Source organism: Cricetulus griseus, chromosome X, assembly GCF_003668045.3.
Source record: "Cricetulus griseus strain 17A/GY chromosome X, alternate assembly CriGri-PICRH-1.0, whole genome shotgun sequence".
NCBI classification, from domain to species: Eukaryota; Metazoa; Chordata; class Mammalia; order Rodentia; family Cricetidae; genus Cricetulus; species Cricetulus griseus.
This window is the reverse complement of record NC_048604.1, coordinates 95,869,105-95,888,467: the sequence shown is the minus strand read 5'-3', so window position 1 is coordinate 95,888,467 and position 19,363 is coordinate 95,869,105. Positions and strand designations below refer to the sequence as shown.

The 19,363-nt window shown below is 36.4% G+C and overlaps 1 protein-coding gene across 1 annotated transcript in view; it reads left to right on the top strand.

Annotated features, from left to right (window-relative positions):
* Window positions 1-19,363, top strand: part of Cdkl5 (cyclin dependent kinase like 5) — a 186,851-nt gene that overhangs the window by 52,859 nt on the left and 114,629 nt on the right. Inside the window, exons 3-4 of the mRNA XM_027432769.2 lie at window positions 9,204-9,424; window positions 12,504-12,538. Of these exons, the coding sequence (XP_027288570.1) occupies window positions 9,361-9,424; window positions 12,504-12,538 (99 nt within the window). The 5' untranslated portion in view covers window positions 9,204-9,360. The remainder of the gene's footprint in view (window positions 1-9,203; window positions 9,425-12,503; window positions 12,539-19,363) is intronic.

Below are 19,363 nucleotides of genomic sequence, written 5' to 3'. Positions count from 1 at the left end.
ATTTTCACAGGGTTGTGTTTTCTGTAGAAATGGTTTCCTTTTATTCATGGATCCTGAGTTTTAAGATGCTTTTTACATCATTTAACGTCTTCTATTTTAACAAATTTAGTATTGTACCAAATTTATTCCTGTGCAATCTTCAGTGACAAAATGGTTTCCTCATTTGTATGTATAAAAACAATGCCAGGGACAAAAACAAAACTCATGATTCAACTGATTTTGTACTCTCTTTGAAAAGAAGAAAAGATTTGTTGAGATGAAGATTATAATTTCAGCAACGAAGGAAACATTCAAGGCCCAGGCAGCTTTTAAATTCAGTGCTCGTAATTTATGAAATAAACTCTAAGCCTTATCTTTCTGTCGGTTCTTGTAACTACCTGCTTACTTGCAATGCAGAAATAAGAGTGTTTAATTCTAGGGCTGATGAGATAGCTCAGTGGTAAAGGCACTTGTCACACAAACCTGACTCCTGAGTTTGATCCTCAGAGCCCACATGGTGGAGGGGGAAAAGGGAATTCTCTAAATTGCTGCCTGATCTCCACACTTATGCCATGACATGCAGCATGTGTATTCTCTCTCTCTCTCTCTCTCTCTCTCTCTCTCTCTCTCTCTCTCTCTGTGAATAATTAAATGTAATTTTTAAATTCTCATTATTCTAGGTGTTATTTATTACTGTGAGTCATTGGTCATTTGTTTATGAAGTGAATGGCCAGTAATCTAAAGTGTTTGCTTTGGAAGGTACTGTAGAGGGCATCTAGTTCAGTGCAAGACTCCTTTCTGTTGGGAGAAACTGTTCACGGCCACCCCTTCCTGCCACCTGCTGGTCTCCTCTGTGTTGGCTCTGTTTTAGATACACAGACCTTCTCTGTTCTCCAGCTTATCAAGTTCTTCTTTGTATGGCCTTGAATGCTCTTCTTACAGCCATGGCTTGCTGCTTTCCATGGAACAGAGCGAGATTTCTCTTGCAGATCCTTCTCAGACCACCTGTTTAAAGGAAACTTCCCTGTCATCATCTGCCTTAACTTTAATTTTTTATAATTGTCACTCTAAATTATCATGTTTGTTTGTTGCCAACATCCCCCTAGCTTCATGAAAGTAATAGTCAGGCCAGTGTCCCCCAGTGTATCTGAAAGCCTTTGTAGCATTGAGCGGCCTATTGCAGGCGTCTGACAAATATGACCAAAGTGAATAGAGTGGATATTTATGACCGAACCTTGCCTAATCACTACTGAGCTGAAATCTGTTTCTTTTTTTTACTTCTACCAGCAATCTTAATTCTATTCCCTGAAATCTCAAGATTACTCCTTCGTTCTTATCAAGCTCAGACTAGAGGTCAGTCGTTTTTCATAGAAGACAAGCTCAGTTTCTTCATTGGCTCCTCATCCTGTGTGATTTTTGAAGTAATCACTCTCCAATTTATCTACCCCTGAGGCTATTTTGGCTTTGTTTCTAACACTAGACATAGGACAGGGTGTGGAACCTAAGCCTCAGGGAGAGAAAGGACATAAGCTTTTTGTTTAAGTTATTACTGCACTGCTCTTACCGCAGTGCTGTCATCTTTAGTCAGAACTCTCTTTTGCCTCCATATAAATAGCTAAGAATCGAAAAGTATATGGTGTCTTAATTAATCATTGTGAATTCTTAAAACATGTTTTATTATTGAATATCACTGCTTAGAAATTCCTAAAACACAAATATACAATAGTGAATAATTATAAGTGAATTGTTAATTAAGCCAGCAATTAAGAAACAGAAACACCACCACCAAAAGACCATCTTGGTATGTGTCTCTTCTCCAGAGGTAATTAGTATCCTGATTTTTTTGTAGCAAACATAACCACATACATGCCTACTTAATATGGTTTAGAGTTTAGTTTTTGTTTTAAATTGTACATAAAACAACAAATGATGGTATTGTTTTTATTGGTTTTCTGATGGATAACAGGTTACCTCTAAATTGACCCATATGTATTAGCTCACAAGTCTGTGGGGCAGAAGTGAACCCTGACTTGAGTTTTCTGTTCAGGACATTGAGGTTGATACTCTGCCTCTTGTATATTTTTCTTTTTGCAAATAGGTTCTCTCTACATAGTCTACTTTCATCCTATAGTTATGTCATGGGTTATTCTTGGTTATTTGAATATGAATATTCTAGACCCTTGTGAGTCACTTTCTATTTTAGTTGTTTCTTGTGGGGTCTCACCTTACATTTCTGGCCATCTTTGTTTTTATTCTGTACACTGTAAATGAGAAATGATGTGTGACCCTATTATGAGGTCTAGATTGGTACTGTCTTCCCCCTGCCAAAACTCCTCCTTTTACTTTACCTAAGACAAGTAGTGATACCATCGATCTGAATGTGGAACCATCTTAGTCCAAGGTACATTGGAGGCTTTATATAGATCATTGGGATGGTATAAGGGCACAGTTCTGGTCTGCCCAAGGGCTGACGTATTGCTGGTTTCCTTTGTCCTGAGACTATAGCTAGCTCTTTTGGGCTTCAGGTTCAAATGAGTGGTGATGTGCCAAGCTTTCTCCTTTTGAAACACCCTTGTCTTTGATTTTTGTGCCCCTATATTTGTAAGGATTTCATAAGCAGCCTGTTTTTCTTTCATTTTTTTCTGTATCTTCAAATTCCAAAAGGGATCAAAACAGTTTAGAGTGGTTTGGACTACCTCTCCAGGTTCTATTCTTTTGCCTTGATTCTAGCCAGATACTTCTTTATAATCTTGTTACCTATCAGAGCTTTCAAGTTCTTTTTTTTAAAGTATTTTCCCCAGCATTTGTATTTGTCCTCAAAGACACATTTCATCCCAGTTATATAATTTGCCGTTAACAGAAGCTAAAGTGTCTTCGTTTTCATACCATTTTTCTCTTTCAAGATTAATCAGTGCTATTCAGTTAAATTTGGCACAGGGTTTTTGTCTCTGTATGAATACCGGTAGTTAAAACACAGGTTTTGACACCTTTGTTATGTATTCACTGGCATATTAAATTGGAATTCTCAGTTTACTTCCTTTGGATTGTCACAGGGACTAGGCGCTAACCTTTCCTGTGTTTACTGCTGCTGTCCTACCTGCTTTGGGTGTTGGGCCTTCTTTGTGGAGATCATTAAATTTTACCTCAGTTCCTTTGAAATGAACTACAGCATAATTGTCTGAAAAGAAGATGTTTAGATGTTTCCTGGTTCCTTCAAACCACCCTTGGAAAGTGAAGACTAACTTTTAGAAACACCCTGAGCAGCATCTTTCATCTGGGCATCATTGTCGTGCATCTCCATATGGCTGGTTTCTTCTCATTGCCATCTCAAACATCACATTCATAGATGAGCCCCCCCCCCCCGAGAGTTTGAGCAATCAGTCCGATTTTCTTCCTTTGTCTATTTATATCATTATCTTGGAGTTTTCTTCCCTCTGTACAGTGAAAGGTTCTATGGGGGGGGTCTGGCTTATTTATTCACTGGGGCCTTGTGTGTCTTTTCAGTCAGTCAGTTAATTATTACTATGTCTGTATGATATGTATATGTGTGTATTTACTATTCTGACTTGAGAGTAGAGGTCAGACGTCTAGTCTTCCACCGTGGCCAATAGGGATCTGAGCTCAGATTGTCAAGCTTGGGTTGCAAGTACCTCTCACCTTCCCTTGTTGGTCTTATTTACCTGTTCTCTGGAACATGGGAGACAGTCTGGAAATGAATTGTTAAATGAATTCATAGAATATTTGGTTTTCTTTTTCAAAGTGTAACACTGTACAACTGATATCCCAGCACTCGAGAGACCGAGGAAGGGGGATTGCCATGAGTTAGAGTCCTGCTTAGGCTATAGATTTTGTGACCTTCATCCTCAAAGACAACTGCAACAAATGATTGTAACATAATTTTTTACTGAATATATAGTAAACTCTTAAAGCAGTGGTTCTCAACCTGTGGGTTTCAACCCCTTTGGCAAGCTTCTGTTTACAAAAATACATCATGATACATGGCAGTAGCAAAACTGTAGTAGCAATGAAAATATTTTTATGGTTGGGGTGTGGGCAGCACAACATGAGGTATTGTATTAAAGGGCCAAAGCCTTAGGAAGGTTGAGAACCACTGACTTAGATGGAGCAAAAATGTATTAGTTTTGTGAATAAAGTATAGTGAAAGGTGGTCAGTGTGATTGGAGCCAAGAAACCCAAATTGGGAACTAGGAGATGTTTTCAGAGGACAGGTGGGCAAGGCATGTGGCTTATAGATGGACTACAACTTTTCCTTTTAATAATGTGCGTAGTCATTCTAGAGTTTTGAGTGAGAAGTAACTTGATCTGACTTAACTGTAAAATGTTACTCTGAGTCCCATCAGAATTGGAAGAAGTTGTAGGGATATTGTATGATTATTGATACTGCTTATACTTTGTGTTCACATTTGTTACAGTCTTAATTTGCCAATCTGGTGCCAAGAACACCTGATTAATTTCTATAGTTCTGTTACAACTCTCAGTATGTTCTGCAGAGTATTCAGTCAGATCCTCCTGCCTAGGGCTGACTTCCATTCATTTATCCCTTTCTCCTTATAAAAAGAGAGTATCGCTTCTACTTGTATAACTCTGCTCTTCTATGTAGTCTTTGAAATAAGCTTGTTTGATTAGAATTGCATTGACTGTATGGATTAACATGAAATGAATTGCCATTTTTGTAGCATTGAACCATGTTAGCCTTAAAATTTGAATAATTTTTATTTATTTAGGTTTTCTTTAATGCATTTGAATAAAGTTTTATGTAATTGCATTAGATATCTTAAATACCCTTTGTCAAGTAAAATCCTAAATTTTTCTTTTTGTTCTTGTAAATGTGGTCTACTATATAACAATCTTAGTTTTTTAACTGATGTTTACAAATATTAATTGATATTTATATATGAAGCCTATGTTTAGCTGTCTTGTTAGGCACTTAAACTTCTAACAGCTCGCTAGTTATACTGTCAATTTTGTTTTCCTTCCCTTCCCTTCCCCTCCTCATTCCTTCTTATCCTACTTCTGCAAACAATAACTATTTTTAAGAGGAAGAAATAAATATAAACAAAGAAATTGCCTTTGCTGCCTATGGAATCAGAAAATTGAAAAATAAGAATCTCATGTAGTGCAGACAAGTAGATATTCTCACCATCATGTCTTAAAGAGCCCCTCACCTCTCCTCCTCTCCCCTCCCCGCCCCTCCTTTCTCTTCCCATCTCTTATCTCGCTTCCTTTCCCTTACTAGTTCCCCATTTTTCACATTTTAACTTTTAGTTATTGTTTCTGTGTATGTATACATGAGTGGTCATCCTTAGTAGTTGGTTCTTTCCTTTCATCATGTAATCCCAGGAGTTAACTTCAAGTTGCAAAGTTAAAAATCCTTTGTATTATCTGAGCCATTGTCAGCCCCTCTAATTTGTTTATTTGTTTGTTTGTTTGTAAAGGTTCTCACTTTGCTATCCAGGGTGGCTCCCTGAATGCTGGAATCATAGGAATGTATCGCCATTTCTGATCTCCTTTAAATTTATAAATAATATCTGTAGTTGTCTTTTGAACCATTTACATTTTGTCAATTTATGTGTATACATGTACAACGTGCTTTGCTGGAGGCCTGGAACCTAACAAGATGTTTTAATAATATTGAAAAATAAGTATGGATAGGTAGAGTTCATTGTTATACATTTATTTATTTATTTATGTAAAAAATTGGATTACATACCAACACCAGTTCTCCCTCCCCTTCTCCTGCCCTCCCATCTCCCACCTTTCCCACCCCCATTCATTCCTCAGAGGGGTAAGGCCTTCCTTGGGGATTCAACAAAGTCGACATACCAAGTTGAGGCAGGACCAAGCCCCCCCCCCAGCATGAAGGCTGAGCAAGTATCCCACCATAGGGAGTGGGCTCCAAAAATCCAGTTCATGCCCCTGGATGAACTAGTCCTGGTGCCACTGCTAGCAACCCCCCAACAGATCAAGTCACATAACTGTCACACACATTCAGAGGGTCTAGTTCAGTCTCATGTAGGTTCCTGAGCTGTCAGTCCATTGTTTGTGAGCTCCCATTGTTATATTTTTAATATTTTTTATTTTTCTGTTTTTATTTAAATTAGAAACAAGTTTCTTTACATGTCAATCTCAGTTCCCTCTCCCTCCCCTCCTCCCCTGCCTCCCACCAACCCCCCAATCCCCCAATCCCAATGCCTTTCTGCTCCCCAGGGAGGGTGAGGCCTTCCTTGGTGATCTTCAAAGTCTGCCATATCATTTGGAACAGGGCCTAGACCCTTCCCCAGTGTGTCTAGGCTGCGAGTGTATTCCTCTATGAGGAAAGGACTCCTAAAGTTCATTTGTGTACTAGGGTAAATACTGATCCACTACCAGTGGCCCCATAGATTGTTCAGACCTCAAAATTGACTTCCTCCTTCAGCGGTCTGGAACAGTCAGTCCTATGCTGGTTTCCCAGCTATCAGTCTGGGGTCCATGAGCAACCCCTTGATCAGGTCAGCTGTTTCTGTGGGTTTCTCCAGCCTGCTCTTGACCCCTTTGCTCATCACCCCTTCCTCTCTGCAACTGGATTCCAGGAGTTCAGCTCAGTGTTTTGCTGTGGGTGTCTGCTTCTGCTTCCATCAGCTACTGGATGAAGGCTCTAGGATGGCATATAAGGTAGTCATCAATCTCATTATTGGAGAAGGGTTTTTTATTTTTATTTATTTTTTATATATTTGAATTACAAACAAGATTGAATTACATGACGATCCCAGTTCCCTTCTCCCTCCCTTCCTCCTCTACCACCCCCCAACTAAAATCCTACCTATCATATGTCCTTTCTTCTAATCTACACCTGACTCAAAATTTCTGCTTCCTCATGACCTCTGCATCCTTCCTTTTCTTCCCTTCTCACTCTCGTAGCTTCCTCCCCCCTCTTCCCATGTTCTCAATTTGCTCAGGGGATGGTAACCCTTTTCCCTGGAGAAGGGCTTTTAAGGTAGCCTCTCGACTGTTGCTTAGATTGTTAGTTGGGGTCCACCTTGTAGATCTCTGGACATTTCCCTAGTGCCAGAATTCTCTTTAAAACTAAAATGGCTCCCTCTATGCTGGTATCCCTTTTCTTACTCTCCTCCATTCTTCCCCTGACTAGATCTTCCTTCTCCCTCCTGTCCTCCTCTTCCCTCCCCTTCTTCCCTTCTCTTTCTTCTAACTCCCTCTCCCCCCCCATGATCCCCATTAGCTTAGGAGATCTTGTCCCTTTCCTCTTCTCCAGGGGACCCTGTGTGTCTCTCTTAGGGTCCTCCTTCTTTCTTAACTTCTCTGGCAGTGTGGATTGTAGGCTGCTACTTCTTTGCTCTAGATCTAAAATCCATATATGAGTGAGTACATGCCATTTTTTTCTTTTTGAGACTGGGCTAACTTAATATTTATTTTTAAAGATTTTATTTTTATTTGTTTTCATTGTACAAATGAGTGTAGTGCTCCAGAAGGCCAGAAGATGGCAGTGGATCCCATTGAGCTGGGGTTGTATGCACTTGTGGGCAGCCTGTGTAGGTGCTGGGAACCAAACTTGGATCCTTTGCAAGAACAAAGTTCTCTAAACTACTGAGCCCAGTGTATTTAATTAAAGCAAAACTTGTGTGTGATAATTCACATTTAAGACTATTGGTTGCAGGTTTTTTGCTTTTGATTGTGTGTGTTTTGCTTGTTTTATGCTTTTTGTTTTGTTTGGTTTTGTTTGAGACAGCATCTCACTGTATAGACCTGACTATCCTTGAACACACAGAGATCCTCCTGCCTTTGTCTCTGCCTCCTGAGTGTTCAGATTAAAGTGGTATTTCACAATGGCTAGCTAGCTATTGCAGGTTCTGTATGGTCACATATCTTTATCAGGGTAAGAATATTTAAATCATTTAATTATGGACATTCTAATTCTTTGGAAGTCTTGTCCTAGTTTACATTTCCACCATCATGTTTGAGAGGATACTTCCTGTCTACATATTACATGGGGTACTCTTATATTTTTTTAAGGTTGAGATTCTACAGGCAACAAAAATTTCTTAGTTTAGATTTCTTTCTTTTATAACATTGTCTTCTTTTAAACTCAGTTATTGTTTGTAGAAGCAGGGAAAGTTATTTTTTAAATAAAAGCACTACCACAAACAAACAAAAACTAGCACATTGTTTTCTATAACCTTAGTATTATCAAACTCAGTACTGTCTAATCTGTAAGCATTTAAATTTTGTCTGTTTGGTTTTGATCTTGAACTCGCAATTTGTCTGAGGCTAGGTATGAACTCCTGATCCTCCTTCTTCAGCATCCCAAGTGCTGAAATGACAGTCATTTACCACCACATCTGGCTAGATTTAGACTTTACATTTCTGGTAGAATTGCCACAGAAGTTGTGCTGTGATCTGTTCTATCGGGAGACATAATGTTGGTTTCTTCCACTATTGACCATATTGACTTTGATTACTTAATTATGGCTGTGCCTGGCAGGATTCTTCACTATTAAAATTATACTTTGTCTTTTTGTAAGTAATAGGTGCCTTGTGGGTAGATAGTTTGAGACAAGATATATTGCTTTTCCTATAACTTCAACTATAAGTTTTAACACATATTGATGACACTTGCCCGAAGCAATTATTACCAGAGTGATTGCCAAATGGAGATTTGTAATTCTATCACTACCTTTATTATTTGTTATAAAACTTCATAAAAAGCTTCCTCTGCATTTATTTATAACTACATTTTTATTTTAGTCTACAGATTATAATTTGTCAATATATTATTTTTTATTGTTGAGATATTACCCATATGGCCAATATGAGTCAGTTTAGCTTGGCTCCTGAGTCTCAGAACTCCAGCACAGGTATGTCAGAAGCATGTGAATCTCCGAGTTCCAGCCAGGGCTACATGGTGAGACTCTTGTCTTTAAAAAATGTCCTGTCACTGTTAAAGAAAATGTCTAAGATCTACGTGGTTGGGTACAATGTTTGTTTTTGGTTTTAGAGTGAGGACATTGGGCAAAGTACCAATTTCAATAGTTAACTGGTTTCCTCTTAATTGTGGTTATGAGAGATTCATTTTATTTGAGCTTCTCTCTTCCTACTTCTTAAATAGCATATGAAATATTAACATGGATTTAAAAACATTTAGAAAGGATATAATATGTTGAGTATTATAACATAATACTAATGGTGTTTCATTGTGTTTGTTCTTTCAGAGATTCACTTATTACTTCACCATTGCACAAATGTGAGAGTTCCTTGCCAAGCATTATTCGTCAGGACATTTTTTTCTGCTTACTGAATAACTTTTTTCTAAAGATCCTTTTTTGATGCCATGTTTTGTGGCTTACATCAAAAGAGGAGTTTGTCTTCATGAAGATTCCTAACATTGGTAATGTGATGAATAAATTTGAGATCCTTGGGGTTGTAGGTGAAGGTAAGTTGGAATTTCACCTTTGAACTTTGGAGCATTATATCATTTTATCTGTCACCAAATCTTATTTAGATTCCGTTAATTTAGCATATCAGTTCAGATGTGCACCTATGTGTACAGTAATAAAAATAAAACTGTTCTTCAACTATCTGGGTCTTATTCTCCAAGTGAAAACCAGTAACAGTTAAAAACTCCTTAAAGTTTAATAGATATTTTTTGAGACCAAGTCTCTCTATGTAGCCTTTGATGTCCTGAAACTCACTCTGTAGAATAGGCTGGTCTTGAACTCAGAGATCTGCCTGCCTCTGCCTCTGGAGTGCTGGGATTAAAGATGTATGCCAGCATACCTGGCAATCAGGGATATTTTAAAACTATATTCTTTTCACTAGTATAGTTTCTTTAGTCTATGTATCTTTATTATTTTTACATTTTATATCATTTAGGCTTATTTTAGATAACTTAAATTTTATTAGTGTATGCCAACTTTAATTTACTATATGGCAAACAAATAGATAAATGACTTCCATTTCTTTGAGAATGACAGACCATAGTTTATAAGCTTTTAGGGACACAGTTTGGTTATATTGTTTAACATCTTAAATCAGTATGCATGTTATGGTTTTAATGCTATTAATTTTTCTTCCTTGTAGTTCATAGCATGATGCTTTATGACCAAAGATACTATTGATTTGATAAAGTGTAATTCATTTTTCAAAACTAGAATCCTAGATAAAGGTAATTACCCTAATTTTCTTGCTTAGTCATTTTAACTCTTAGATAACTTTACAGAAATTTCTAAAAATTAGAATATCAGTGAAAATGTGGTTTCTTAGTATTTATAAAAAACAGTTATTACAAAATTTTATATTTTAGTTTTAAAAAGAAGATTTGAATTTCAAAAATTTAAACATTTTACAGAGCTCTTCAAGATTTTAATATTAGGTTACCAAATCCTTCTCAAATAAATAGAGCCAATGAGAGTCTGATTATTAATTAGATGCTTGTTTCAAGGTCTAAAGTTCAAACCACACCAAAGAGAAATGGTCCTTCTTCCTTCACTAGTCAACTCCTTTTCTTCCCTTCATTGATGTTATGTAATGAAAATTCATTCGCAATTGCTTACCTGTTTTATAAAATTTGCCTTTTTGGGCCAGCAAGCTTGCTTAGCCAGTAAAGGTTTTTGCCACCAATCCTGAGAACCTGAGTTCTATCCCAGGACCCACAAGAGGAAAGGCGAAAACTGACTCCACAGAGTGTCCTCTCACCTCCACATGCACTGTGGCATGCATGCACTCCCCTATATGTAAACAAATGTAAAATATAAGTTTTAAATGCTGCTTTTTCCAATTTTATTTTTCAAAGCTATTGCAGTTAAAGACTTACGCGATACAGGGAGAAGGGCAGGTAGACGGAACACTATTAGAATGTTCCAAAGTTTGGGTCTGACTGTGTAGATTATAACCTTCTTTTTCTAAGTATCTATTAATAAAAATCTTAAGTATTGGTTTAGATTAGCCAAAATTGCAAGGCTGTTTGTTTAAGTTATAGTCAGGCATTGTTGTTCCTTTTTCTTTGTAAACTAACTCAGTTGGTTTGGGGGTAGGAAGTGCATTCTGTCAGGTATATGTTCCTATGACCTAGATGATGCATTTTTGCCTCATAGAAAAGTTTCTGTAGATTGGCTGATTCCTGATGATTGTGGAGTTAGTTTGGATGATTGTAATTGCTGGATCCACCTTAACTATGAGTCTAAGATTCATGCCTCTCCACCAAAATGAAGGAGCCACTTTAAGGTGGCTTAGACTCTTAGAGACATATTTACTAGTTTCATCTCACTCAAGTCCACCCCCTTCTCATAGTTGCATTTAGGATGTACCTTTGTGGAAACAAAAATGTTTGTGATGTTTCTGTAGAGCTCCATTATATATGTTATGTCTTGATTATTTTTGCTTGTTATTGTTTTATTTTTTGAGACAGGGTTTCTCTGTCTGTAACCCTGGCTGTCCTGGAACTCACTCTGTAGATCAGGCTGACTCAAGAGATCTGCCTGCCTCTGCCTCCCAAGTGTTGGAACTAAAGGCATATATCACCAACACCCAGATGCTTTGATTCTTTTAATTGGAATTGTTCACATTGTAGCTTTCATCTCAATTTTCTAGGAACTTTCCTGCTAAGGTATTGTTTCTTTGTTCTGCCACTAACCAGTCGAGTTTACCACCTACATAGTAGGATGACTAACTCAAGAGATAAGAAGAGATCATGTCAGAATAAACCAAAGAAAGTGGGAGTTCCCTGGGCCTATGCCCATAAACTGAGCTTTTGTGGTTAGAAGGGTAAAACTCTTACTATTTAATGGGATTACTGAGGCTGGTTGTGTGTGTATGTGTGTGTGTGTGTGTGTGTGAGAGAGAGAGAGAGAGAGAGAGAGAGAGAGAGAGAGAGAGAGAGAGAGAGAGAGAGAGAGAGAGAGAGAGACTGGACATAGGACCCTATGTGACTCCTAGGAGAGAGAGCTTATTTGGGTAGGCTCTTCGTTTGACTTTGCTCTTGGGGAAATTAGTAGCTTTTAAGTTTTAAGTTCCCTAGAACCTGTTGAGGTGATTTTTATTTGTTCAAAAAGTCTTTTTATTTTTGACATGTTGTCTTGTTGTATACCTTTTTTGGGGGGATGCTGTCTTGTTGTGTACCCCTGGTTAACTTGGTACTCACTGTGTGGTCCAGGATGGCCTCATGCTGATGGCTGTCATCTTGCCTTAGACTCCAAATTCACACAGTCTCATAGCCCTGTAATCTATGTATTTATTTGACCCCCTTTGCCTAAAATAATAAATGTGTATAGTGAAGATATCTTTTTAAAAAGAAACATTTCAAAGTATTTATTGGAAGCAATGACTTGTCTATACCCTTGGTTTATAAAAAACATACTAACGGATCCATGCTCTGTTTGTATGTGTCTCATGATTTTATCATTCTAGAATATTGTCATAGGTGTTGTTATTCTAACATATGCTCATAAACAAGATAAATATAGAAGTACAGTTTGTATGCATGTCTCTGATTGCTTACTTCTTTTTAATTATAGGAGCCTATGGAGTTGTACTTAAATGCAGACACAAGGCAAGTACATGATTTTCACAAGGAAAAATATGTATTATTTCAGCTGTTTTGAAACTAACACAGTGTTCTTTATATATGGGCATGTAATTAAAATTGTCTGGTTCAGTAGTGACTCAATGAAATAGAATTGATATGTGAACCCAGAGAAAAGGCAATTTCGGGCGTAAACATGATCATGGTAAGTGATTGTTAGCTTTTTTATCCAGTTACATCTTATTTTTAAGCCAGTATATTTATGAAATGTTATATAATGGGAAGAATGAGGTTGGATGGAAACAAGGAAGCAAGACAGTGGCATATTAAATTTATATTCAGCTACTCAGAAGTGAGGAGGAGGAATCTTGTGTGATTTTCATGCAGACCCAGTTGATTATTTGATGGATTCCCATCTAGGTTTTGAAAGGTAGTGAGTGGGTAGATGTTTGGCTGTGTACTGGGATTTGGAATAATAGTATATGGTTATGAGTACTGCCTATAGTTAGTTGATCACTTTCAAAATCAATCTTATTAAAGGTGTTTGAACGCAGCAATTGTAAGTTTATTAATAAAGTCACTTGAAGTTTCATAGCTATTATTTAGTGAATGTGTCTTGCTCAGAGGCTAAATTTAAGATGCTAAGTATTGAAATTGCAACAATTTTAAATATGTAAAATGTTTTTCTATATGAATGTATCCAGTCAAAATATTAGTATTTGGCATCATGTTATTTTGTTTTAATTTTAAGATCAAAGCTTAACTATTTTGTGATTTATTTTTTACTTTGGGTTTGAAATGAGTTCAACTATTGGACTCAAAACATTTAACATTTGAATCTATCACCCATCAATATTAATAAAAGCTTTTACGTTGGCTTTTTCTTATAAATACTTGCTACCTTTTGGTTTTAGGATCCATGACAGTATGGTTTTTGTTATACATCATGGATCTATTTTGATATAATGACTTCTCAATTCTTGGATTTGGATGTTTGAATTACTTTTATGTTGAAAAGTTATCTGTAGCTCTTTGTCAGTAACTAATCCTCAAAAACTGAATGCTACTGGCTCTTGATTAAGGATGATTAAGAATTTAAAATAAATGCAATCAAAATAAATTTAGTACCTTGAATACCTTGTTAAGAAGTATTACTATAGTTTGAAATTAAACAAATGGAAAGTTCCCTAGTGAAATGCTCTTCTTTTAATGAGTTTCCTTGACTTATAATACATTTCCAAAGCTTCAAAACAGAATGCCTGGGTGAGGGAGGTATTACTTGTGAAAAATAGGGAGTTAGTCTCCAAGTTCAATTTGAGTCTTGTAAATGTAATACTTTCTGTAGTGGCTCTATTTTGTACAACATTGTAAATAGAAGATTTAGTTCTCATCTGTGGGTTTTACTTTTTTATTATTATCTTTTGAGACATGGCCTCAAAATTCCCAGGCCAGAATGGATGACATTGAACTTCTAATCTCTTGTCTCTACCAGTAGAGTGCTAGGATTAACAGTTGTGTGCCATGGAAGCCGGGTTATGCAGTGTTAGGGATTGAACCCAGGGCTCTTGTGAATATGAGACAAGTACTGTATAAGTGAGCTACATCTGTACTCAGTCCTAGTGGTAGGTTTTGAACCATACAGGCATGTCTAGCATGTGTGTACATACATATGTATCATTTGTTTTTCTAATGCATTATATATATATGTATATATATATATGTACTATAAATATTTTCTGCTAGTTTTTATTACCCATTGACCTTCAGCCTTTCTTTGTCTTTTGACTTTTGGGGGGAGGGGTGGTTTGAGAGAGGGTCTCATGTAGTCCAAACTATCATCAAACTTCATACGTAGGTTGTAATTCTTAATCCTCCTGCCTCTACCTTCAATTAGGCTACAAAGTATGCACCATCACACTCAGCAAGATGCAATTTTATTGCAGAAAACTAAAAATAGTTTTTAAAGTAACTTTTCATATAGACCATAAGGGCAAGAAAACCATGGTATTTTTACCCTTGTAATTCAAAATGCTATACATACAGTTACGAGGAATCATAGTTTACATTCAAAGTGGCTTTCCCAATAGCAGAGGATGCCTACTCCCATCCACTTTCCTTAAGGCCCATCTTGCTGGTACTATATGTTATCAAAACCAAGTATATGTAAAGACAATGTTCTAACAAACAAGTAAATGGAAAGATAAAAACAAAATAGTCCAGCTGGAGGTGTAGCTCATATGGTAGAGTGCTTATAATTGCCTGGCACACAGGAACACCTAGATTCAATCCACAGTATAGCACAAAGCAGGCATGATGGCACACACCTGTAGTCCCAGAACTTGGGAGATGGAGGTAGGAAGATAAGGGATTCCAGGTTCAAGCCAGGCAGCCTGGACTTGGATCTAAAATTTATTTTCTCCTGCTCTTTACTAAACGAGAGACTCAGATCAGCATTCAAAGTATTGTTGCTTTTCCTTTTCATGCATCTAAAAAGATTATCGCAGGATGGAAAATTTAAAGCATAAATTAGTGCCTAACTAAGAATAATATGAAACTCTTTTAGCATCAGCAGCTGTTTAGTCGCTTGACTTGTTAGAGTATATCCTTTCCTAGCTAAAATCAGACCTTCAAATCATGCTCCATTATATAAAAATAGAGAATCTGATGCGCCTCATAGGATTTATACTTTAGAATCAAATGAACAGATTACTATGGAGTTCATGTTATAGTTAAAATATGTGATCCTCTTTATTGTGTTCATTATATGAAAAATAACTGTGCTAATATATTTGCATAGCTAACATGTTAGTGAGATGCTTAAAAGTTTATGCATTACATCTATATGATTTTTTTATACAGTAGGCCTGTTTCTTAAGCATATATCAGCTATTGTTAGGTATAAATATATACATAATTATTATAATAAACATCATAATAATATGTTCTATGTAATTAAATAATTCATAATATATTGTATATCTAAGCAAGTATGAAAAAAGTCACTTTAGATATGTGCGCTGGTAAGAGGTTTAGAGGTCACGTATGCCTTGTCTTTTTTAAACATAATATGATAGGCTATTCCATGCCAAAGGGTCTACTTGTTTTTTTTTAAAAACTATTTCTTTTAGAGATTATAATTGCATCATTTCCCACCTTCTTTTTCCTCCCTTCAAACCCTCCCATATATCCCTCTTCTTTCTCTTTCAAATTTATGGTGTCTTTTTTTCATTAATTATTTTACATACATACATACATACATACATACATACATACATACATACATGTACATATACACATAAATACAACCTGCTTAGTTTGTATGTTTATTGTATATATGTTTTCAGGGCTAACCAATTAATATTTAATAGCAAATCGGTGTGTTCGTCTCTTGACTCCAGCACCTAAGGCTCTTGTAGGTGACTTACAGGAGACCATGCATGCTTACTTGATTGATTGATTGATTGATTGACTGAATGACTGACTGATTGATTGATCGTTGTGTGGCATAACACAGTATAAATGTGGAGGCCAAAGGGCAATTTGCAGGAGTGGGTTTTCTCTTTCTACAACATGGGTTCTGGGGATTAAAGTTAGGTTTGGTGGCAAGTGGTTTTATATGTTGTGCTATCTCACACTCCCTTTTTTGTTTATTCAGATAAATGGTGCCCAATTAAAAATATACAGCTTGTGCTTTCTTATAGCTTCTGTTTGTTGTTATGTGTACACATTGGCATGTATCTGAAAAGGTATTAGCAATGAGTACCAAGCTTATGTTTATTATGCCTTATGACTACTCATATTTGGAAGACACAGTGTTTTTTACTTTTACTCTATACAGATACCTTGGTGGTTTTCTTTTTATTCATATGTGTGTGATCCCTCCCACCCCTCTGCTCTTCGTGAAGACCTGAGTTTGTTTCCCAGTATCCAAATCAGAAGGCTTACAAGTCTGTAACTCTAGCTCCAGGTGCATCCGACGTTTCTAGCCTCTGTAGGCACCTGCATTCATGTACGTAAGTGCACACACACACACACACTTACTCTAAAGTATATTACAAATGTTAAAAATAAGCCCAGTAATAGATACCACATATTAAGCACTGTCATGTATTAGACACTCTGCAAATGCTTCAGTCTCCACAATTCTGTCCTTGTTCCCATTTTACAGATAGGAAATCAGTAATAAATGGGCCCTAGGAAGCCCATAATCAGTTATCTGTGAAGTGGTGAAACCAGGCTTTGTTCTACCCCCAAAAGTAGGGAAATTGAGAGGGAGATGGAGTTTTGAATGATAAGATGCTTACATGAGGGAGTGCGGAGCTGAATGAATGGGCTATTGAAACTGGTAAGTCTAAAGGAAACTAAGAAGGAAGGTCTTGAAACAGTATTCATCAGTAGTCTAAACGTTATAGCAGGACCTATGATGACGAGGATTGACAGATGAACAAATGCATGTATTGCAATGAGCCATTTATTAAATAATCTCTAAGTGAAATGGTCACAAGATATTTTTTCTTTTTCTTTCTCTTTTTTAGTAGATAGGCAATCTAGAATGTGCCATTTTTCTCCTTTGAGTGTTGAAAAAGTGAGATTGTGGTAGGCAGTATAGAATTAATTATTCACTAGTTGTGCTGGCTAGTTTTACATCAACTTGACACAAGCTAGATTCATTGAGAGGAGGGAATCTCAATTGATATTTCTCCATAATATCAGATTTAGACAAGCTTGTGAGGCCTTTTCTTGATTGATGATTAATGTGTGAGAGTCCAGCTCACTATGTTTGATGCCACTCCTGGGCTGGTATTCTTGGGTTCTATAAGAAAGAAGGCTGAACAAGCTATGAGGAACAAGCCAGTAAGCAGCTCCCCTCCATGGCCTCTGCATCAGCTCCTGCCTCTGAGTGCCTGTCCTCACTGCTTTTGATAGTGAACTGTTATATGGGACTGTGAGTGAATAAACCCTTTCTTGCCTAAACTGCTTTTTGTCACGGTGTTTCATCACAGCAATAGTAACCCTAACTAAGACACTAGTAACAAATACCTTTATTTCTCTGTACTGAGGAGACATTCGTGGTTATTACTCAATTGTTATGGTTTATCTTTTGTTGTAAGGCTTCATTGGTCTTTTTTAAAATTTGCTTTTTTTTAGATAGGAGCTGTCCTCATAATGTAATCCAGGCTTTCCAGAAACTCATTATGAACCCTGGATAGCCTTGGTCCTCCTGCCTCAGCTACCTGAGTGCTAGAAATATAGGCTTGAGCCATCGTGCCTACCAGACTTAATTGTTTAACAGCATACTTTTACTTTTCTTTTCTTTCTTTTTTTAAAGATAGTGTCTCACTCTGTAGCCTAGGATGCCCTGGAATTTGTTGTGTAGATTAAGTTGGCCTCAAAGATGTAGCAATCCTTCTACATTATCCTTCTAAGAGCTAGAATTCAGGTATGAACTATTACACCTTACAGGAGCATATGTAGTGATTCTTTTTGCCTTTCTCCAAAACAAAAGAATCTGTAGCCTTTTTAAACATCAAACTATATTAAAGCAATATTTGAGGAAAAGCCAATGACCAATCTCCAGTTTAACAGCTTCTTTATACTTTAGGGGGATATATTTACTTTGGGTAAATGGCTGCCATCTGAAGCCATGCAGTATTTTCTACTAAAACAAAACTAACTTGTTTTTTAAAACTACATTAAATAAAGCAAATCTTTTCCTTTAAGTTTTAGTTTTAAGCTTCATATGTGAATTACAATTTTAAAACAAAGATCAAAGAGATAAGACAGTCAGGTAGAATAGAAGTTTGTTTTATTATTTTCCCCATCATTGCTTTCCTCTTTGTTTAAATAATATCAAAGTTCCTGCTTCTTGTGTGCAAAAGTTTTATTAATTAAAATCACAAAGATGCTTAGGGTTGTAATAAAGATTGTAAAAAGCTGGAAATAATTTTGCATTTTTTCATCATAATCAATTTTAAAGGATTTATTCTCTTAAATGACATTAATTTACTACAGGTTATGAAGATTAATGAGACATCACTGGGCTTCAAGTTCAGAGCAAAGATAATAGGAATCATTAATAAAGAAAAATATCTTTTGTCCTCTTTTACAGAGGCACTCATATAGATCCATTAGTTCATTTGGTTTCTGCTCTTGACCTGTTTTTTTTTTTTTTTTTTTTGTGCTGATCTAATTAATTTTCTGAAATACTGTCAGACATTCATTAAACTCTTATTTCTTTGTAGTTATGTCTTATATTTCAGAACCTGCTAGTTTTTATTTATTTACTTATTTCTTTTTGAGACAATGTAATATACTGGAACTCACTATATAGTACAGAATGGCCTTGGACTTGTGGCTTCTTTCTGCTCTAGTTGCTGATGTATAAGAATTACAAACATGAGCCACCAAGCCCTTCTACTAATCTATTGATAGGAAAAGCTACCCTTATTTCCATTATCTTATTAACAAAAGGAATAATGAGTTGTGTATTATTTTCCATATAGATCTGACATCTTTAGGGAACTAGAAAAATTTGGACCTTCTCTTGCTTCCTAGTTGCTTTAATCTTCTTTAGCCTCATCTAGATTTGGTTTTATGTTTATTTCTTAGTTAATAAAAAATACTCACATTAGAATTACCCAGTACTAGTTCTGTCTATACTGAAGATTTTGTCTCATTGTCTCAGGTTTTTGTTTGCTTGCTTGCTTTATCTTTCCTTTTCTATCTTTCTTCCTTTTTTTCAACTTTTTTTATTTGAGTTAGAAACAGAATTGTTTTATATGATAATCCCAGTTCCCTTCTCCCACTCGTCCTCCCCTACGCCCTCCCCCCACTAAAACCCTATCTATCACA